At 43.0% G+C, this 24,034-nt stretch overlaps 1 protein-coding gene across 1 annotated transcript in view; it reads right to left on the minus strand.

The window, feature by feature from the left end:
- Positions 1–24,034, minus strand: part of DISC1 (DISC1 scaffold protein) — a 332,069-nt gene that overhangs the window by 17,400 nt on the left and 290,635 nt on the right. Inside the window, exon 10 of the mRNA XM_040242744.1 lies at positions 15,414–15,687. Coding sequence (XP_040098678.1) covers positions 15,414–15,687 — 274 coding nt within the window. The remainder of the gene's footprint in view (positions 1–15,413; positions 15,688–24,034) is intronic.

A 24,034-nucleotide genomic window follows, 5' to 3' on the forward strand; every position in this document is an offset into this window, starting at 1 on the left:
AAATTTTATATATTTAAATTTTAAAAAAAATTAAGCATTTTAATAAATATAGAAAATCTCTATCATATGTGTTAAATAAAAATTTATTATTATTTTAGTAATGCAAAAGTAATTGCATTAAGAGTACAAGAAAGAGGAAATAACATGTGTCCAACAATAAAGGGAGTGGTTAAAATAAGTCCTGTTATATTCAATTTGTACTTAGCCATTAAAATAATTTTAATATAAGAATATTTAATAATGAGGAAATACTCAAATATTAACAATTATTTGGAGGGCCAGCATTATAGTACATTTTTATTTTCTTCTCAATATTTTGTTGTATTTTCCACATCTCTGAAATATAATAAAGAAAAAAGTCACTAAGAGCATTAATTCAGGCCATAATGAAAAAGTATGGAAGACATACAACTGAATATTTAAAAAAAAAATAATTTTAAAGCTTAAAAAAACACAAGAAATATAAAACAGAAATATGGTTACTAAAGGGAAAAGGCAGGGGATAAATTAGGAGTATGCAATTAACAGATACAAATTACTCCAGATAAAATAGATAACCGACAAGGACCAACTGTATAGTATAGGGAACTATTTTTAATATCTTGTAATGACCTATAATGGAAAATGTAATAACTGAATCATTTTGCTATACACCTGAAACACAACTTATAAATCAATTATATTTCAATAATTGAAAAAAAAAGATTAAAAGGCACAAAGAGGCACAGGGAAACAAACTCCGTGAGATCAAGGTTCTCTGATCAGTAACAGAAGAGCTGATTGGCGTTCTCTCACGGGACTGCCTCTTCAGGTTACAGAATCTCCACCACACTCCTGCACAAATCACTACTGACAGATTCTGATCCTGTACTGAAAGGACACTACGTGTGACCTGGGTGTTATTTGAATGGTTTATGGCTTTAACATAATGCTCTCATATGGAAGCATGGGAATGGAATTAGTTTAAGACCTAAACTGAGAAGTGACAGCTAACAGGAGGGAAGATTTACATATTTTATCAATCTGATAAAAAATTCTCCATCATTCAAAGAAATTCCATCTGTCCACAGAGGGCCAGATGGAACCAGAGTCATGAGCATCAGTGGGACAAAGCTGTGGAAGTCCTGCCTGTGGACCACAGCCTGGAGGGTCTGGGTAGAACCTCCTTGCTGTTCCCATGCTGAGCCTAGGCAGGGCGGAATATGTGTGTGGCCACAGCAGTAGGACCTTCCAGGACCTTACCTGTACTGCCAGGAGACAGATTATTATTAATACTGCTCCCCCTTGAACCTGGCTGGTCCTTTAAGGATCCTCTGGAGCTGACATGCCTGACTTCCAGGTCAACATCATAAGAGGTGGTATGTCTTCTCAGATCACTTGCCCTGGAACCCAGGGTCCATGTCGTGAGGAAGCCCAAGTCACTTGGATTGGCCAGGTGTAGGTGTCAGGCTGAATGCCCCAGCGAAAGGCCTAGTCAATAGCCAGGTACGAGCAGGATTGAGCCTTCAGACAACTTAAGGACCTGCCTTCAAGTGATTCATTAAACACCCAGACCATGTGGGGCAAAGACAGTCCTCCTCACAGGTCCATGCATATATGAATTTTTTTTTTAATCACTAAGCTGAGCATGATGTGTTAAGGATCATAGCAGCTAAAACATGGGTATACACCACGTGGGAGCCTGCCTGAATGGACAGGACCCTTGCACAATATTAGCAGGAGGTATCCCCTTCTGGTCCCCAGACCAGTCAGATCTTGAAGTGCACTAAAGTGCTAACACCCAGACTTGTCTCAGGGTAGGGAGCGCCCATGAGCCTGAGAAGAGTAAGAAAAAGATCGCAGTGAGTGGTCACTGCTGTTGGCCACGGTCCCCAGGTCCCCGAATTCTGGTCAAATGTGCAGTGCGTAGTCTGAATAGCATATTTGCTCAGGATGTAACCAATGGGAGCTTGCTTCCCTCTAGCTTTGGGGAAAATGACTCTTTAGTGGATATGGTACAGCAAGATGCTTCCTCATGAGAGGCAGAAATGTACTAGATGAATGGATTCCTGTCTCTAGAGCTCACAGCCCCCTTGGGGACACACTCACTGCCTAGGATGAAGAACAAAATCACCATCCTATGTAAATCCCCAAGGATTACATCCTCCTAGGAACAGAAGTGTGCGTGTGCTCCATTGGCCCAGCGTGGCAGGGTGTGGGCGGGAGGCATCAGGCCTGTTACCACTATATCTCTCTTGCTTTGAGAACACTTTTCTCAAGTACGTCCTTTTTAAGTCATTGGTTTTTAGCCTCACTATACAGAGGTCCCCTGGCAGGAGAGCCGGGGGCTTCACTGTCAACTTTACCCTAGTATCTAATTTTATCCATAGTATTTGCCTAACCTGTAATGGAATAGGGAGGGACACCAAAAGGGATTTGGGTAGGGTTGATCTAGGGCAGGACTGAGAGGTCTACAAAGTGAAGAAAGAAAGAAATCAGAGAAGCAAACAGCACCAGAAGCCGTCTCTTGTCTTCCTTGCTGCTGCTGCTGCTGCTAAGTCGCTTCAGTCGTGTCCGACTCTGTGCGACCCCATAGACGGCAGCCAGCTAGGCTCCGCCGTCCCTGGGATTCTCCAGGCAAGAACACTGGAGTGGGTTGCCATTTCCTTCTCCAATGCATGAAAGTGAAAAGTGAAAGTGAAGTCACTCAGTCGTGTCCGACTCTTAGCGACCCCATGGACTGCAGCCCAGCAGGCTCCTCCGTCCATGGGACTTTCCAGGCGAGAGCACTGGAGCGGGGTGCCATCGCCTTCTCTGCTTCCTTACTGTGGCTGATTCACGGTCATGTATGGCAGAAACCAACACAATATTATATAGCGATTATCATCCGATAAAAAAATCAAATAAGGTAAAGGAAATAGGAGCCATAGAAGGGCTTTTGTTTGCTTGTTAGTCTTTACAGAAAGGGAATATTTTTTCAAAGCAGTTGTCTTTCAACAGATCTTTGGCAATGCTGGCATTTCTCTTTAAGCCAAAACAAGTGCATTCTTTAAGCGGTGCACTGCTCCTGAGGCCCCAGCTTGGGATGTAACTGCAAGAAAGTGGAGTCCCTCATTTTCACTCTTGCCTATTTCCTAGGACATCACATGCAAGCGTGTACAAAGGGCCACCATAGTCAGGGCTGCTAAGAATGTCACAGGTGCTTCCCCAAGCATCTTCATGCCTAAGCGGAGAGAATTGGAGCTGGTGGGCTTAGGAACTTAAGTCTCATCTAATTCAGTTCCTCCTTATACACACATCAGAAGCATCTCTAAGAGTCTTGTGACTTGCTGAAGGTCACACAAAGAGAAAGTGGTGGGTTGGGGTCCAAGACAGAGGTCTTCCCGCATCTAGCCAGCTCTTTCCTCTGGATCTGGACTTAACCATGATGCAAGGAGGTGGGGTGAGGGACACAGAGAGGGATTTGTGCAGGGCTGACCCATGGCAGGACTGAGGGGGCTACAAGTGATGACAGAAAGAATCAGAGAAGCAAACAGCACCAGAAGCTGTCTCTTCTCTTTCCTCCTCCCTCAAAGCTTGGCAAAGTCTGTTCTGTTTCCCAGAGGGCTCAGCCTCACCCGAAGAGGTACCTCCTCCATGACTTGCATATACGTCACCTAGATGCTAGTGATGACGGTAACCAGGACAATCTGGGATGCACTGGTGAGCGAGGGACCTTTGGTCTCCAAGGCCATGAAACCCAAGGCCATGAAACCCAAGGCTGGAGGCAGAAGACAGCGGGTGAGTCACCTGGGAAGCATGGCCAGTTTTCTTTTCTGAATAAGAACATGTATCTGCGTGTTCAGTTGCTCAGTCATGGCTGATTCTTTGTGACCCCATGGACTGTAGCTGGCCAGGCTCCTCTCTCCATAGAATTTTCCAGGCATGAATACTGGAGTGGGTTTCCATTTCCTACCCCAAGGGACTTCCTGACCGAGGGATGGAACCCGCATTCTTTACCACTACCCCTCTGGGATTTGAGAGCCTTCACTGCCCATCTTTCCCATCTACTTGCTAGATTCCCAGGGAACATTTTCTGAACCACATCCAGTGGCTCTTCATGCACCGGGCTCCTCTCAGTGTGAAATTGGTAACATTTGCTCCCACTTAGTTATTGAATTAAAAGTGGCCCCCAAAATGTTACATGACTATATGACCGATACTTGAAAATTAAAATATCCCCTACTACAAAATCATTGGTATTCCTGGCTGAAATGGAGTTCTGTAGTATTTGCAATTCTGAACAGATAAAGTACAGGTTGTTTGGCATTTCAAAGTGGCTTTGAAAACTCTCTAGTAATTTGTCCCATCAGGCAGTCTTTTCAGCCATTCAAATTATTATTTTTTTCTTTCTACACATTTATTCCATCATTTAGCCCTAGGAGTAACTATTTTCAGCACAGGCTGGAATGAAAAAAGCTATAGCAGGAATAGGGCCTCTTCCTGAGCTTCTCTCTTCTCTGCCTGGCTGATGCTCTCTCTCCTCTTAGAAGCCCTGCAGACCCCACTTCCTCCAGACATGCTCCTGAATCCCTGAATCTCTTACCACTCAACTCCAGGCTAGGGTGTTCCTCCTGTACCATGGACAGATCTCTCACATGTATGCATCTGCCTATCTCTCCAACTAGATGGGGGTAGAATGGGGTCCTGCCATCCCTGGAATTCCAGTGCAACTTGCCTAGTTCTCAAAAGATGCTCAGGACACATCTGTTGAAGCAAGGAATGGAGACTTCTTTTTCGGCAGGTCTTGAGGAAGCCATGCGGTTTCTCAGCCTGCCTTGGCCAAACCCGCCTCTCACCACCAAGTGTGTGAGATGTCTCTAGACTCAGTCCCTCCCTGGATGCAGCCAAGAGCAGCTTGCCTGGGATGATCTCCTGCCTCTAGGGCAGCGAGCGGGTCTTGTGTGTCTGTCCCCGCCCTTCCACACACACTTGCCTTTTATCAGCCTCGAGAAGAGCCCTAAATCTTCCCTCCTGTCCTTCCACACATGTCTGATTCGGTAGCCCTAACTTGGTCAGGCAATATTTCAAAGAGAATTTGCGTAACTCACCTCATGATCAAAACCCGTAGACTTGAGTGTTCGGGCAGAAATTTCCAGCTGTGTTGAATTAGGGCTGATGTCAAATTTCTGTCCTACTCACTAAACTGGGGAAGCGTGATTTAAAACAGAAAAAAGGATTTCCTTTGTTGGGCAGGATTTTCTCATTAAAATGACTTTCTAAAAACATTTATCTGAAAGGTTTATACTTGGATCCAAAAATGCATTCAGTTGCTAGCCTGAGCAGATGCCTGCACCCACACACTGATGAAAACCACACTCACAGACTCCGTGGTCAGGCTCCCCAAGGACTTTATTACTTAGTGATTTTCCCATAAAGAAGACTATGTCCTTGCCTATGAAATTTGGAAGATATAAATATTTAAAGTTTTAAAACTAGAGCTCATATTGAAAGGGAAGAGGGGGACTTCCCTGGAGGTCTAGTGGTTAAGACTTTGCCTTCCAATGCAGTGGGTGCAGGTTCGACCCCTTTTTGGGAAGCTAAGATCCCACATGCCTCATAGCCAAAAGCCGAAACATAAAACAGAAACAATATCGTAACAAATTCAATAAAGACTTTCAAAATGGTCTTCATAAAAAAGTACTAAAAAAAAAGGGTAAGGATTATATTATAACAATAATTGCTTTGATAAGAACAAGTATCTGGTAACATCTCATCTGGCTACATTTAGAGTGATGAGAGAATCACATGTATCTCTCTCTCTCTCTCTCTCTCTCTCTCTCTCTCACACACACACACACACACACACACACTATTTCCTGAATAAAAAATGTATTTGGAATACAAACTGTTTAGGTTACATTGTTAGTTAGCTAAGTGCTGCTGTAGCTGCCAACTTTACTTATGAAAGACTGCCACACCTAACACAGCATATGCTTTCAGAAATGTTATTCATCAGCGGTGACCTGCCGCAGACTTGAGCAGACCGGCTCCACCTTGGGTTAAGTCACTGGATAAAGAACATTGAAATAGCTGATGTTTTAAAATGCTGACAAAAGTAGTTCTAAAGGGCAAGGCAGTAGGATGTCTGAAATGATAACAAGTAGCAGCCCAAGAGAAACCTGATAACTGAGGTAAGAAGCCTTGCTGTGATTTAAAAATTAAGCTGAGGAAATCAACAAGTACCCTTCAGGACTATATCCCATGTGAGAAACACATTATGCTGGGCAATGTGCTTAAGGAACTCATCAGTATGAATGAATGGACAAAGAAGACGTGAGCACATATATATATTCTATTACATATGTAACGGGGTACTACTCAGCCACGAAAAAGAATGACGTAATGCCATTTGCAGAAACATCATACCAAGTGAAGTAAGCCAAAGACAAATACCTTATGACATCACTTATATCTGGAATCTAAAAAGAGATGCCAATGAACTTCTGTACAAAACAGACTCACAGACACAGAGAACAGACTTATGGTTACAAAAGGGGAAAAGGAAAGGAGGAATAAATGAGGAGTTTGGGATTAACAGGGCTTCCCTTGTGCTGGTAAAGAATCTGCCTGCAATGCGGGAGACCTGGGTTCAATCCCTGAGTTGGGAAGATCCCTTGGAGAAGGGAAAGGCTACCCACTCTAGTATTCTGGCCTGGAGAATTCCATGGACTGTATAGACCATGGGGTCGTGAACAGTCAGACACGACTGAGCAACTTTTACTTTCACTTTGGGATTAACATATATACACTACTATATATAAGATGCATAATAAGGACCTAATGTATAGCACAGGGAACCATATTCAATATCTTGTAATAATTTATAATGGAAAAGAATCTGAAAAAACATATGTATATAATGGAATTGCTTTTTAAAATTGGCCTATAATTGTTTTTACAATGTTATATTAGTTTCTGCTGTATAAAAGCATGAATTATACATATGTATATGTATGTCCCCTCTCTCTTGAGCCTCCTTCCCATGCACCCCTATCCCACCCCTTTAGGTCATCACAGAGCACTGACCTGAGCTCCCTGTGCTATTCAGCATCTTCCCACTAGCCATCTGTTTTACACACAGTAGTGTTACCTATTAACTGAAACATTTTAAATCGCTATACTTCAATTTAAAAAAAAAAGAAAAAAATAGCCATCAATATTTCCCACAGTTCGTGGCCAGCACCTGTGCTAACAGGGAAGGTCTCTGTCTTGGACAGCCCCCTCTCTGCCCTACCAGCCTACTCAGATCCCTACTTTCCTTAGCACATAATAAGGCAACAGCAATAGAGGCCTATCCATAAAAATATCTAATTCCTGCAGTGAAAGTCACAGGCTACATCACAAAGAAAAGACAGGTGACAGAAGAACCTGCATTTATGGACTGTTGAGCCACAGCAGTACTTATGTTTCAAAATCAATTAAAAATCCTGCACTGCACACATGCATCCTTACAAACCAAGATGGATCTTGAGCCTCATGATGTTTGTTCCGTTCTTAAGTTTCATCCCCTCTCCTATAGCTTGAGGTAAACCAGATGTGATTACCACCATCCACGAGCTTAGCTGATGCATTCAAGCATTTCCTTAGTTCAGTATTAAAATCACAGCCTTAAATATGTTCCTTTGGGCTGTTTTCCAAAATACAAGTTTGGCAAATACATTCCAGAAATGCTATATCGTTTTCCTTTTTCTATTGTCCACGTAAAGAATATTTACCTCAAACTCCTGTCCAATACCACAAAGGATATCTTTCACAATCTATTTGAAACCGATTTTGTAAGTATTCATGTTTTCACACAAATGCTGAGTTCTGCAGTCATTATGTAACGTCAACAAGCGGACAGGCACGTGGTATGACACTAATGGTCTATCGTTCCTACTCCATAAGATACATGTATTCACCCGAATATTCAGACTATATGGTTACACCCTGAGTAAGTGGGTATTTCTTTTAAAGGCATCCAGATGTTGGTGGTGGTAAGGAAAGCATCTGAAATATTTAGATGTCTGTCTTTAGGTCAGAACAACAGAGAAGGCAATGGCACCCCACTCCAGTCCTCTCGCCTGGAAAATCCCATGGATGGAGGCGCCTGGTAGGCTGCAGTCCACGGGGTCGCAAAGAGTTGGACATGACTGAGTGACTTCACTTTCACTTTTCACTCTCATGCATTGGAGAAGGAAATGGCAACCCACTCCAGTATTCTTGCCAGGAGAATCCCAGGGACGGCGGAGCCTGGTGGGCTGCTGTCTATGGGGTCACACAGAGTCGGACACGACTGAAGCGACTTAGCAGCAGCAGCAGCAGGTCAGAACAAGCTGAATCGTCAATTAATTGTCTTCAAGTTTCTGCACACTGAGTTGGGGGAATATCCCCTGGAGAAGGAAATGGCAACCCACTCCAGTATTCTTGCCTGGAGAATCCCATGGACAGAGGAGCCTGGTGGGCTAGAGTCCACGGGGTCACAAAAGAGTCAGGCACGACTGAGCAACTAAAGCAATGAAATGACAAACCTGCATGCTTATTTCAAAGAAGACACTAAGAAATGAGTTCTAAATAGAACCATTACTAGAACAAAAGATATGGCTGAAAGAAGAAATGGCCTGGTAATTCATGTATGTTCACTGGCCTGCGGTTTCTAGTTTACATGAAAGGCAAGCTTTAGAAAGCCATCTTTCCTACTCCGTGATCACGTGAGAGAATTTGGTCTGCTTCCTTTGACACACTAATGTTGCATAAGGCCAAACTGTACTGGAAACTTTGGAGGAAAAATCTATTTGTAAATGAGACTGATAGCATCAGTGAATACCTAAACAATCTGTTTAACACAAGACTTCAGATTCTGGTGATGGCAGCATAACCTCTAAGGTCCTTTTGCATGAGAAAATGAAGACAGAACACCTTTGGGAGGACTGCCTTTCAGGGGATGTGTCCTGCGTGTGTGTGCGTGTACGTGCGTGCTTGGCCATGTCCAGCCCTTTGGGACCCCGTGGACTGTAACCTTCCAGGCTCCTCTGTCCATGGGATTTCCCAGGTAAGAATACTGGAGTGGGTTGCCATGTCCTTCTCCAGGGGATCTTCCCAACCAGGGAATCAAACCTGTGTCTCCTGCATTGGCAGGTGGATTCTTTACCAACTGCGTCACCTGGGAAGCCCTGCCAGCCGCCTGCTGCTAAGAAGTACTGAACTACAGGGAGCTCAGACTCAAATGCCAGCTTCCATTTGTGTTCATCTTAGATTAAAATTGTTCTGAATTTCTAAATGTTTTTCTGTGAGTTATGCAACTATGAGACGACTAGAATCACTGCTTTGAACAGAGCATTAGTACACTTTGCAGAGATGTAAAAGCCTGGATTCAAAATCTCTCAGTTTCTCAAAGGAAACTGTACAAGCGTAACGGTCCTCATCACCCAGCCTGTGACCGGCCTCTCTCAACCCCTCAAGTGTTCATCAGTCAGTGACAAGGAATTTCCAAGGTGAAGGAGGCTCCGAAGGCCCCGAGGTAGTTTTCCTCAGAAGCACAGAACTATTTTTAATTAGTAGAAGAGGCGCCACAGTTAGGCCCTGGAGCAAAGAGAGTGGTTCCATAATTTTCCAAAAGCAGGGAGAGCAGGCAGATCAGAGGCATCCACTTCCTCTCCTTGGGCAGGAGGCTGGCAGGCTGATAACATCAATTAACTGAGAGAAGCGGCAGGAACCAGTTAAATGGTGGCCTAGAAGTCCCTTCCTCCCACCTGACAGGTGTCTGGGGCTTGGCGCCCTCCCCCGAAGCCAGAGGCCAAGGCCAGGGCCAGGGTGATACCGGTCAGCCTGCCAACTTCCCATCCTACTGACGGAGTTTTTTCTAAACCTTTCGGTGCCAGCCGTACTTAAGATTCTAATGACATAATTTAAATAAATACTATGTAAAGCAATGAAATATTAGTGGGAAAGAAGAGGAGTTCCTGTCTCCATCTAAACCATGTTGCAAACCTTGGGAAAACTGAATAATATTTAAGCAGGGAGGGACTGAGGAATGTTTTCTAAGTGTTCTAGAAATTTCCAGGCCTCTTTAAAGAAACACAAACTGGAAATTTGTTGATGATACATTATTGGTGAGGTTTCTGCAAGACGAGCCATGGGAAAAGCCAGTCAGGAAAACCTGTACAAATGTGTGCCAAGCCTTGGTCTTATAAGTAGTAAAAATTAGTAGATAAGCTTAAAAATTTCAATGCACATATATCATTTTTTACAATTCTCTGGCTTTTAAATCAATCAATCAATTACCAATCCCCATGGCAACCTAATTGCTTCTACTGCTCTCCTCTTGGAGGTAAGGAGGTTGGGTTTGCAACACAAAATACTAAATTGCCAAGTTTTCTGCTTTCTCCTCAAAGGCCTTAGACAGAAAGAGAAAAAGCAGCTAACGATTAAGTAAGCATTCTACCCTGGGGCCTGTCTCACAAATTTCAAGTTAGACGAGCTACCAAGAGCATGTCCATTAACAAGTGAACAGATAAAGAAGTTGTACATATATACAATGGACTGTTACATAAAAAAGAATGCATTTGAGTCTTTTCTAAGTGAGGTGGATGCTAGAGCCGGTTATACAAAGTAAGTCAAAAGAGAAAGACAAATATTGTATACTAATGCATATATATGGGATGTAGAAAGATGGTACTGCTGAAGCTATTTGCAGGGCAGGAATAGAGACACTGACATAGAGAACACACTTGACCCAGTGGAGGCAGGAGAGGGTGGGCCGAGTTGAGAGAGGGGCACTGAGACATTTGCATCACCACGTGTAAAGCAGAGCCAGTGGGAAGTTGCTGCATAACACAGGGAGCTCAACCCGGTGCTCTGGGACAGCGTGGAGGGGTGAGATGGGGTGGGGGGTGGGTGGGAGGGAGGTTCAAAGACGAGGAGACATATGTAACTTATGGCTGATTCATGGCGATGTATGGCAGAAACCATACAATGCTTTACAACATAGTAAAGCAATTATCCTCCAATTAAAAATACAAATTTAAACAAAGAGGACCTATAGCTCAGGCCCTGCTCTTTTTACCCCGCTTCACTGGTGAGGCTGCTGCCCTGCTGAGAGCTCAGGGGAGCCAGGAAGTGATGGCAAAGAGAGAGAAGCAAAGCTGTATCTGCCAGGACTGGAGAATAAGCTCTTCAACCACTACAGATGTTTCTAGAATTATAAATCAGTGTAAGATGGTGAGGACACGCTTCTTCACCACATATTGGTTTCTTCAGCTTTCCTTTCATGTGAAATGGAATAAAATGAAATTGGGAGACATTGGCAATCATTTTTGGAGACCTATATGATAACTAAAGGGCTTCCCTGGTGGGTTAGATGGCGAAGAATCCACTGCAATGCAAGAGACCTGCTGGGTTCCATCTGTGGGGCAGGAAGATCCCCTGGAGGAGGGCACAGCAAGCCACTCCAGTTTTCTTGCCTGGGAAATCCCACGGACAGAGGAGCCTGGCAGGCTACAGTCTATGGTGTCGCAAAGAGTCAGCTACAACTTGGAGACTAAACCACAACCACAACAATAATAATGAAAACTGTAAGTCAACTAGACTTCAATCGCAAAACAGAAGCTAACAGCATAAAGTTACCCTGTATCTTACTGCTAATGCCCTTTACTGCAGACATCTTAACACCCCGGCTACTCAAATCCTGTGTGAGATGCTCAAAGCTGCTGGGCCTTTTTTAGCCTCTTTGAGCAGCTCCTGGCTGGGAAAGGAAGCAGCTGGAGGCAAAAGGCAGGGAGAGTGATGCTGTCCAGGGGAACTCGCAGGAGGGAAGCCCACTTTGTAGTAAAAACAGAAAGCACCCCAGCAGGACAGGCTGCAGACAGGAAAAAGAGAATTAAGCAGGTATAATGGCCAGAACAGCAAGTACAAAAGAGCAACTTCAGAGTGGAGGAAGCTGGCTCACTGATTTCCCCAGCTTCTGTCTGGCCCCCATGCAATTTCTGTAATGTCTATAAAGCAGGGCCAACAGCAGCTGATTGTTTCCAGAGGCTGAGGCAACACTTGCAGGAGAGCTGTAATGAAGCTGAAAAAGAAGAGGGCTCTTACCATTGAGGAAGCGCAAGTGAAAATTGGCCCTTCGCCCTGTGGCCAACTTCCTAGGTAACAAAGCCCAGAGCAAATTACTATGCCTTAATGGGCCCAGTTGTAAAATGGGGGAAATGGTGCCGAGAAGCCCAGTGGGACCCTAAACACAGCAAAATCTCTAATTAATGACAAAGTACTTGTGAGAACCGGTGCAACCAAAATGCATGTACCCACGTGGGGCAGATAAGCACAGGGAAGGCTTTGAAAATCCATCTCCCTGTGGACCTCCAGAAGAAGTCAGCAATTTTTCATGGAAGATTTAGGTTAGAAAGTAATTGACTGCCTTCAGGGCACCAGGTTTCAAGAGAGAAGCCAATGCGGGGTGGCCAGACCCAGCAGGGAGTTCCACAGCAAAGGCAACTCAGTGCTGCAAAGCAAACAGACACCATGGCCTCAGGGTAAATACAGGAGGAGCCAGAATCCAGTGAGTCCCTGGAAACCAAGGCAGGAAAACAAAAGCACCTTCCTCTGAATGAGACCCTTGGTTATTGTTCCAACTTTCAGTAGCTTAGAATCCTTCATCCAAATACAAACAAGACTGTCCCTTTACTAAACCTTTCTTACTTGAATATCTTCCACGGATTCATTGCTCTCTTTTCTGTCAATAAAAGAAGCTGGGTATACTCTTTTAAAAAGGTCTTAGAGATTGTGGTGACTGCCATAAAGAGTGATACACACACACACAATTATGAGTTAAGCCTGTACAATGTGTCAAGGCTTCTGGTGGCTCAAATGCTAAAGAATCTGCCTGCAATGCAGGAGACACAGGTTCAATCCCTGGGTCAGGAAGATCCCCTGGAGAAGGGAATGGCTACCCACTCCAGCATTCTTGCCTGGGGAATCCCATGGACAGAGGAGCCTGGAGGGCTACAGTCCACGGGGTCGCAAAGAGTCAGACATGACTCAGCAACTAAACTGTCTCTACCATGTATGTATCACTCATGTTTAGATGCATTATTTTATTTAAATCTTCACAACTTTCTTTCATGAGATATTTTTCATTGTCCTCATTTTTTGTTTTATTTTTTAATAGATGAGGAAACACAGTCTGTATTCAGCCCAGCGGCCTCGGCTCTGCTCATCTGCTGTACTGCCTTCCGACAGCCTTGAGACAAACTCAACCAAATCGAACAGCTAGAGCCTCCCTTTTAAAATAGGGAGATATTATTTTTAAAATTACGGTCACTTTTGTAACATTACATGCAGTAAAAATTTTGGTGTCAAATTATAAATTTAGACATAGGCACTCAGTTATGCAGAGATGGCCCAGGTGAGGCAAGTGGTAAAGAACCTGCCTAGCAGTGCAGGAGATGTTACAGACGCAGTTCAATCCCTATGTTGGGAAGATCCCCTGGAGGAGGGCGTGAAAACCCACTCCAGTATGCTTGCCTGGAGCGTCCCATGACCAGAGGAGCCTGGAGGGCTACAGCCCACAGCATTAAGAGCCAGACATGATCGACGTGACTTAGCATGTGCGCACGCGCACAGCTGCATAGCCGCTACTACAATCAGGATTCAGAGTAGTTCTCTCACTGCCGCCCCAGCCCCAACTCTCCTGTTGCTGTTTGTGACCGGTGCCCCTCCCCCGACCCCCACCAACCCCTCATCCCCACCCCTCCGCACGAGTACCCGGCAACAAGTGATCAGTTTTCTGTTTCTATAATTTTGTCATTTCCAGAAAGGAAGCTCAAGCATTCCAAAGATGCCCACCTTCCTCTCGGACTAAACCCCAGAAAGCAACGCAGGGACAGCACATGGAACACGAAGGACACAGAACTGGAGACGACCAGGCAGCGTACCCCTTGCATCAGAACATTCTTCAAAGCTGGCCCACTGAGACAGGCCACAGGTTTTCAACAATGCTAACCAAAAGCGAGGCAGCCAGGCTTTTCAGGGGATTCCACCTGCAGGGCCTCAGCTAACAAAGGAGTTGAGATCCACAGCTCGGTGTAGAGGCTCCTTGTATGAGGCCAGCAGGATTCCAGAGAATGACAGCAGCTTGCTTTCTCATAAGGTTGCTCAATGAAAATATATGATTGAGTATCAATTATCCAGGCAAGTCCAGAAGGCGTTGACTGCAAGCACAGGTCATCAGAGGGTGTGTGCTCTTAAAGACCAGGGTCCTGCAGCCAGGACAGGGGCGGGATACCCACATGGACATGTTCCCTGGTGAGCAGTGGCAAAGACCCAGTGGCACACCTACTGTCAACTGTGAGACATGGACGTGGAATGACACGTTCCTCCAGATCTGGGTGTGCGTGCTCAGTCGCTCAGTCGTGTCCAACTCTTTGTGACCCCATGGACTGCAGCTTGCCAGGCTCCTTTGCCCATGGAATTTTCCAGGCAAGAACACTGGAGTGGATTGCCATTTCCTCCTCCTCCTTCCTCCCCACCCAGGGATCGAACCCATGTCTCTTGTATCTCCTGCACTGGCAGGCGGATTCTTTACTACTACACCACCTGGGAAGCCCCTCCTCCAGCTTCACCAAGGTTTTATTTTCTTTTAATATTCAGAACACCTGGGAATCTGGCCAGAAAAGTGCTCTGAAGCCTCCTGTCATGGCACTGAAACTGGAAAGAAATTCCTAGAGCCCTTTTGTCGAAAGGATCTTATTAAGGCTAGAAGGGAAAGTGAGCAAGGAGAAGGGAGAGAAAGGAGAGATGAAGCAGGGAGGGGAGGGGTGGGGAACTCAGATCTCTGTGAATCTAGGTCAGCCCTGGGGTAAAACAATGAATAAATCTACACTTTAATTTTTAATGCATATATCACAGGCCATATCTTAGGTTTTTTAAATGAAAGGAGCAAATTCTAACATTCATTATGATCTTGCTTTGGCAAAAACAGTTAATGGAATATATACATATATTTGTTTGATTCTAATGAATAAATATTGTAGGATATGTATTCTAAATATAGAATTAAATATCATAGATGACATATATAATATGTATACAGACAACAGCTACATGTGATATATGACATATAGATGTGGGCTATATATATACAGTAATTATATATTAGTTTATATATTCTGACTAGAGCTATGAAATTAGAATAAAAATAGAACTAAATATGCCAAAAGTTTTTTTCATTCTCCTATATATTAAACAACTTCTGTAAAATTTCTACATCATTTTGAAATCATGTTCAGGAGTTGTTAAAACTTTAAAGAGTTTGGTTGGTTCAGTGGGAAGCCCACCCAGTATTTACTGCTCTCATTTGGAGTGTGGTCCCAAAGCCCCCCTCAGAGTAAGAATCCTTAATCCTATGAGGATGGACAGACCTCTTTCTGTTCACCGCTAGCACTGTGAGGAGAGGGGGTCAGGTGCACCGTCCACTCTTCAAAGGCTTGCAAAGGGGTCTTCCTTTCCTCTTCAGGGTGGGACCTCGGGGGGCTGGCCAGAGCCACTGTATAAGTACCTCCCCCTAAGTCATCCGTCTGTCTCTCATCTGCAAACAGGCTGCCCCTGGCCTCCTGGAGCTGCAAGCTCTGGATAAGCAACCGACAAGCTTCCAAGTCAGCTTCCCACACTTTTCCAAGCAGCGGACACTTGCAGCTATAAGGCAGAGAAGAAACAAAGGCATAAAGATGAATTCAGTGCTGTTTCATCATACCAAACCAATAGCTTTTCCACCTGGCTAAAAAGTTAGAGTGAACAACTTACTTTTACATAATGATGGATTATTTCAACCAGAAGATTCAAAGGGGCCAAATTTGTGTACCATCAAGTAACAGTGAAATAAGTATAGTCCTTCTTAGCTACTTGGTCTGTAAGGATATCCAAGATCCTAAATATTTTTCAAGACTCAGTGGTTCAATACAACAACCCTATTCATGTTTGTCCTCTTGTCTTGCTGCCTTCCTCTGAGTCCCTAGACTTGCCCAGCTCCCTCAGGGCAAGTACTTTTTCATCTGCTACTTCACCTGCCTTGGACTATAAGAAGATTCAACCAGTCCATCCTAAAGGAGATCAGTCCTGGGTGTTCATTGGAAGGACTGATGTTGAAGCTAAAACTCCAATACTTTGGCCACCTCATGCAAAGAGTTGACTCATTGGAAAAGACCCTAATGCTGGGAAGGACTGAGGGCAGGAGGAGAAGGGGATGACAGAGGATGAGATGCCTGGATGGCATCACCTACTCAATGGACATGGGTCTCGGTGGCCTCTGGGAGTTGGTGATGGACAAGGAGGCCTGGTGTGCTGCAATTCATGGGGTCGCAAAGAGTCGGACATGACTGAGCGACTGAACTGAACTGAACTGAACTTCATCTGCCTAGCTTGTCCCTCCTCCACCTTTTCCCCTTACCAACCCATGTTCATCCAGGTAACGTAAATGAGTGAAGCAGTGCAAGGGTAATATAAACCATAACAACAGACAGTCAGCCTCAGTAACAGAATGTAGTAAGAGAGATGTGAACTCTTGCTAGTAGGAAGGACATAGCCCTTTACAGGGAGCCCTTTCATCAGCTTAGACCAGATAAAGCTATGAGGAATGTAGACTCAATGTTCACAAAAATTTTGATTTTAATGGAAAGCCAAAAGCCCAAAATTTTAAATGAAAACATATTTTTCATCATCCAGCTTCAGACTGAACACTTTCTATACAACTATCTTCCATTTATTAATCCTTCCTTCCATTGTGTCTAATCTGTTTTTCAAATTTTTTGTGTTCTAAATTTTGGTTATTTTATCAGTTCTATAATTTCTGTTGACTTTTTTTTTTTTACATTTCAGTTCTCTTCTGAAATTATCCACCATGTCCTCTATCTTCCTAAATATATGGATCATCATTATTTTAAAGCCTGTAACTATAAATGATGTATCCAAAAGTAAGTAAGGAAAAATGAGACAGAAGCTATATATTAGAAGAGCAATTGATGAGAATTTTCAGGTAATTGACAAGGGACATCAAACTACACATTCAGATACAATCTCAAAGAAGGGAAAAGCAAACTTAAAAACACACCCAGGTTCATCTTAGTGAAACTGCTGAACAACAAAGACAGATCAGATCTCTTAAAAACAGGTGGAGGGAAAAAAAGTCATTCACTTCAAGGAAGCGATAACATGCGTGACAGAAATGGTGTATGTATGCCAGGAGGTAATAAAGCAACATCTTAAAAATAGTGGGGAGAAGGTAACATCCTATAAATTATACGATTATTTTAATTTCATTCAAAAATAAAAGTTTAAAAAGGAATCCTCAAATAAATAAAAATGGAAAGAATTCCTTGCAGTATATGCACATTAAAGGAAATGATCCCAGTTGGAAGCAAGGACATGCATTATTGTTGTTATTTGGTTGCTAAGTTACGTCCAGATCTTTTATGACCCCATGGACTAGAGTCTGCCAGGCTCCTCTACCCGTGGGATTTTCCAGGCAAGAATGCTGGAGTCGGTTGCCATTTTCTTCTCCAGGGAATCTTCCCAATCCAGGGATTGAACCCACAACTTCTGCATTAGCTGGTGATTCTTTATCACTGAGCCTCCGAGAAAGCCCAAGGACACACGTAAAGGAATGAAAACAATGGAAGAGTAAATATGTGGCTAAATTTAAGTGACAGTGATATAAAAAACAGCAATGATTTCTTTTGTGATCTAAAATATATGAAGACTTAAAATAATGACAAAGAGGGAATGAAAGGCATGAAAATAGCTTCCGGTCCTTGAGTTTCCAGAAAGTAGTAAAGTGCTCAATGTATTAAATTTTAAAAACTCATGGATTCATATTGAACTCCTTATGGTAATCATAGAGCAGAGAGATTTAAAGAATGTATAACTAATGAGCCAATATGTGAGAGCTTTAAAATTAAAATATACTAAAGTATTGGTTTAATGAAAGCAATAAAGATAGGAATGAATGTGATATAGATAGGGAAGATGGCAAAATTGAATTATTTATCCCTAATATATTAGGAATTACATTAAATATAAATAGATAAATGCTGTATTTAAAAGTCAAAGATTTTAGACTAGAATAAAAAAAAAATCAAAATCCAATTCCATGTTGCTTATAAGACACATACATCATTAGATATAAGGATACAAACAGGTTGCAGACAAAAGATTGGAAATATGTCATGAAGGCATAAGAAATACAGTGTAATGGGTAAAGGACAGCCTGTTCAATATACTCATGTCAACTGGATTAATATCACTATACGAATGGGCTTCCCAGGTTGTTCAGTCCAGTTCAGTCGCTCAGTCGTGTCCAACTCTGTGACCCCATGAATCACAGCACGCCAGGCCTCCCATCACCACCTCCTGGAGTTCACTCAGACTCACGTCCATCGAGTCCGTGATGCCATCCAGCCATCTCATCCTGGGTCGTCCCCTTCTCCTCCTGCCCCCAATTTCTCCCAGCATCAGAGTCTTTCCCAATGAGTCAACTCTTTGCATGAGGTGGCCAAAGTACTGGAGCTTCAGCTTTAGCATCATTCCTTCCAAAGAAATCCCAGGGCTGATCTCCTTCAGAATGGACTGGTTGGATCTCCTTGCAGTCCAAGGGACCCTCAAGAGTCTTCTCCAACACCACAGTTCAAAACCACCAATTCTTCGGCGCTCAGCCTTCTTCATAGTCCAACTCTCACATCCATACATGACTACAGGAAAAACCATAGCCTTGACTAGACGGACCTTAGTCGGCAAAGTAATGTCTCTGCTTTTGAATATGCTATCTAGGTTGGTTGTAACTTATCTTCCAAGGAGTAAGCGTCTTTTAATTTCATGGCTGCAGTCACCATCTGTAGTGATTTTGGAGCCCCAAAAAATAAAGTCTGACACTGTTTCCACGGTTTCCCCATCTATTTCCCATGAAGTGATGGGACCGGATGCCATGATTTTCGTTTTCTGAATGTTGAGCTTTAAGCCAACTTTTTCACTCTCCTCTTTCACTTTCATCAAGAGGCTTTTTGGCTCCTCTTCACTTTCTGCCATAAAGGTGGTGTCATCTGCATATCTGAGGTGATTGATATTTCTCCCGGCAATCTTGATTCCAGCTTGTGTTTCTCCCAGTTTGTGCTAGTGGTAAAGAACCTGCCTATGAATGCAGGAGACGTTAAGAGACCTGGGTTCAATTCCTGAGTTGGGAAGATCCCCCAGAGGAGGGCACGACAACCCACTCCAGTATTCTTGCCTAGAGAATCCCAAAGACAGAGGAGTGGGGTGGGCTACCGTCCACAGTGTCGCAAAGAAGTGGACATAACTGAAGCAACTTAGCATGCACACACTATAGGGAAAAAAATCTAATTCATGATTATTGGCTCACACCCAGCAAACATCAATTTCAGGTGGGTTACAGATCAAAATGTGAAAAAGGAATAAAACTTATAGAAAATAATTCAGGCATATCTTGCTTTATTTATGCTTCATTTTATTTTATCTCACAGATAGTGTGCTTTTTTTTTTCAAATTGAAGGTTTATGGCAACCCTGTGTCAAGCAAGTGTATCAGCACCATTATCTTTTCTTTTTTTAAAAAATCTATTTATTTTTAATTGAAGGACAATTGCTTTACAGAATTTTGTTGTTTTCTGTCAAACATCAACAAGAATAAGCCTTAGATACACTCATGTCCCCTTCCTCCTAAACCTCCCTCCCATCTCCCCGCCAGTCCCACCCCTCTGGCTTGATACAGAGCCCCTGTTTGAGTTCCCTCAACAGTAAATTCCCATTGGCTATCTATTTTATGTAAGGTATTGTAAGTTCCTGTACTCTCTCCATACATCTCACCCTCTCCCTCCCCAAATCCCACTGTGTCCGATAATCTGTTCTCTAGGTCTGTTTCTCCACTGCTGCCCTGCAAATAAATTCATCAGTACCATCTTTCTAGATTCCATATATGCATTAGATTATGATATTTATATTTTTCTTTCTGACTTACTTCACTCTGGACGATAGGCTCTAGTTTCATCTACCTCATCAGAACTGACTCAAATGTGTTCCTTTTTACAGCTGAGTAGTATTCCATTGTGCATATACATACATCACAGCTTTTTTACCCATTCATCTGTCGATGGACATCTAGGTTGCTTCCATGTTCTAGCCATTGCAAATAGAGTTGCAGTGAACACTGGGGTATATGTGTCTTTTTCAATTTCGGTTTCCTCAGGGTATATGCCTAGTAATGGGATTGCTGGGTCATATAGTGGTTTTATTCCTAGCATTTTTTTTTTTTAAATAAGGACTCTCTCAGAGAGAGTGCAGGTTTGGCTCTAGACCATGACAGTAAGCCTACAATGTCTCTGAGGTGTATCTGAATAGGATAATATCTTTATGACTTTGCAATAAGCAAAGATCTCTCAAACTGGATATTAAAAGTACTAGCTATAAAGAAAACAAGTAAGAAATTTGACTATAAATATTAAGAACTTACATTCATCAAAAAACAAAGCCATTGAGAGAATGAAATGATAAGCCCCAAAGTGGAAGAAGGTATTTGTAATACATACAAACCAACAAAAAACTGCTTCCTGACTATAAACAGGACTCCCAGAAAACAAGAAAGAGACAGACAACCCGATTTTGGCCAAAGACTGGAAAAGATATTTCACAAAAGAGGTGATCTAAATGGCCAATAAGTACTTTATGAAAAGGTGTACAACAACATCAGTCATCAGGAAAGTGCACACTAAACTACAGAGCGAGACCCAGCTGAGAGAATCAGGCATGACTGAGAGCACTCACGCGCACGACACCTGGGCCCCCAGAGATGACCGGTCCTCCCCTATACTGCTGGTGGGAGGGTACATGAATGCAGTGCCTTTGAAATCTCGCCGACAGATGTACTAAAGATGAAAATGTGTCAATCACATGACCCAGCACCACAACTCAGGAATACTTACATTTCACGAGTATATAGTTAGGACGTGTGTTAATTCACAGTAGTCATTTCTACAGTCACTATGAGCACGAAATTGGCAGATGCGGACCCACTGGTCTCAGAGGAAATGCAGGGTTAGCTTCCTGCCAGCCTTTGGTTACATTATCATGGGCTTCCAGGTGGCTTAGTGGGTAAAGAATCTGCCTGCAGTGCAGGAGACACGGGAGACATGGGTTCAACTCCTGGGTCAGGAAGATCCCCTGGAAGAGGGCACAGCAACCCACTCCAGTATTCTTGCCTGGAGAATCCCATGCACAAAAGGAGCCTGGTGGGCTACAGTCCATAATCACAAAGAATCAGACACAACTGAGCACACTTGCAATCTTGTTTTATGTGTTAAAAAACCTTACTTAATATATAGTCTTGATTCATTGACACTAGTCCCATACAGAGCACTGTAACTCATGCCCAAGCAAAGCTCACCAACACACATGCCCTCCGTAAGGCACATTACAGTTTTCCTGCCTTTAGGACCATCAGACAGCCCTTCATCACTATGCTGGGGAGGGAGCCATTTGAACAGCAAAATCACCAAGAAAAAGCACAAAGATGTGAAAATATGGCACTAAAAAGTCAGCAAAAAGCGGATATCTCGACAGGATGACAACTGTAACCAGAAAGCAGGGCACTGTCTTGTTCAACCTCAGCTGGAATCATGCGCAGCAAGTGACTCAGATTTTGAGCCACTCTGGGCATGTCCTTGAATAACAGGGAAAACTCTGAAGGTATTGATTTGGGGGTTACCAGTAAATTTCCGTAAGTAGACAAACTCACAAATTCAAAATCCACTAATAAGGAAGACCAACTGTATCTATGATCAGACAACATTATGTGTAACAGCCAAAACCTGGGAGGGAAAACAGATGTCCATAAATAGAAGAATGGATTAATTGTGGAATGTCTAGTCATTGGAATTTTTGCAAAGATGAACAAATTAATACAACCTGCAAGAATATGGATGAATCTCAAAAACATAAGCTTAGACAAAAAGGCAAAGAGAAGGTACTATGATTCTATTTGTTTTTTTTTTAATTTAAATTTATTTATTTTAATTGGAGGCTAATTACTTTACAATATTGTACTGGTTCTGCCACACATCAACATGAATCCGCCACGGGTATACACGTGTTCCCCATCCTGAACCCCCCTCCCACCTCCCTCCCCATACCATCCCTCTGGGTCATCTCAGTGCACCAGCCTCAAGGATCCTGTATCGAACCTCGACTGGCGATTCATTTCTTATATGATATTATACATGTTTCCATGACATTCCCCCAAATCATCCCACCCTCTCCCTCTCCCACAGAGTCCAAAAGACTGTTCTATACATCTGTGTCTCTTTTGCTGTCTCGCATACAGGGTTATCGTTACCATCTTCCTAAATTCCATATATACACATTAGCATACTGTATCGGTGTTTTGTTTTATATTTTTAAATATGAAAAATTAATCCATGGTATTAGATATCAAGATGGTGGCTTCTTTGGAGAGAAGAGGAGTAACGACAGGGAGAGGCATCAGGAGGCCTGCTGGTATGTTAGAAGTGTTTTTTATTTGTCAATGGTGCTGGTGATGGGTATGTTCATTTTGTGAATATTCATCAAGCAGTATGTTCCCAATGTGTGTACTTTCTCGTTGTGTTATATGCAGTCTAAAATAATAAAAGGAGGTGGTCCAGTAGTTAGGGATCCAAGTTTCTACTTCAGGGACAAGGTTCCATCCCTGGTTCTGGGACCTAAGATCCCACGTGCTGCGTGACTCGTCCAAAAATTTTTTTAAAAGAGATAAAATAATAAAAAGAGAGAGAAAAAACACAGATTTCCTTAGCCACATCCTGGATCAAGAGAGCAGGAATAGGGTCTTGTACACATGAGAAGAGATTATCCTTATTAGAAACACTAGACTCTATTTTCCAATTTCCTAACTGTAGCCAATCTGATATGTGACAAGTAGCATCTTGAAGTTGAGTTTCTCCACTACAGTCACTTATTAGACACTCAGATTTTCTCCTGTGAAATATGTCTTCTGATCCATTGTCAGTTTATTCCTTTTCTGGGTTCCCCATCCTTCTCCTAAGGTTTTCATTGAAAGTGTGAAAAGTGTTAGTCACTCAGCTGTGTCCAACTCTTTGCAACGCCATGGACTGTAGTCCGCCAGGCTCCTCTGTCCATGGAACTCTCCAGGCAAGAATACTGGAGTGGATTGCCCTTTTCTTCTCCAGGGGATCTTCCTGACCCAAGGATTGAACCTGGGTCTCCCAGTTGCAGGCAAATTCTTTACTGACTGAGCCATGTGAAAGGAAGCATTTTATTGCCAGTTGAATGTCTTTTAATTTTTATTGTCTACTCAGTTTTCCTTTCCTAGTGTCTAGTTTAACATTCGGAGAAGCAATGGCACCCCACTCCAGTACTCTCGCCTGGAAAATCCCATGGGCGGAGGAGCCTGGTGAGCTGCAGTCCATGGCGTCGCAAAGAGTCAGACACAACTGAGCAACTTCACTTTCACTTTCCACTTTCATGCATCGGAGAAGGAAATGGCAACCCACTCCAGTGTTCTTGCCTGGAGAATCCCAGGGACGGGGGAGCCTGGTGGGCTGCCGTCTATGGGGTCGCACAGAGTCGGACACGACTGAAGCGACTTATCAGTAGCAGTTTAACATTAACACTGCACCTTTTATAGAAGTCAATCCATTTTCTCACAGCTTTTATATGCATTATAATGTTTGTTCATAAATTTTAAAATCACTTTTCTCCATAGACATTTCTCCTTTTCATTCTGTATTTCATTTAAACATTTATCTTTATTCTGACTAATCTTGTTCAGTGTTACCAGAGTCTTGCTAGCTTACTAACCTTTGCAAAGAACACTTTGCTTTGTTCATCTTTGATACTGATTTTTGTTCTCTATTTTCTTGATTTCTGATCTTTATTTTTCTCATTCTTTAGATTTATCATCTTTTTATTAGCTTCTGCTGTCACATGCTTGTTTTATTTTCTCTCTATTTTAATTTTCTAATAAAAGT

Source organism: Oryx dammah, unplaced genomic scaffold (assembly GCF_014754425.2).
Source record: "Oryx dammah isolate SB20612 unplaced genomic scaffold, SCBI_Odam_1.1 HiC_scaffold_6, whole genome shotgun sequence".
NCBI lineage: Eukaryota > Metazoa > Chordata > Mammalia > Artiodactyla > Bovidae > Oryx > Oryx dammah.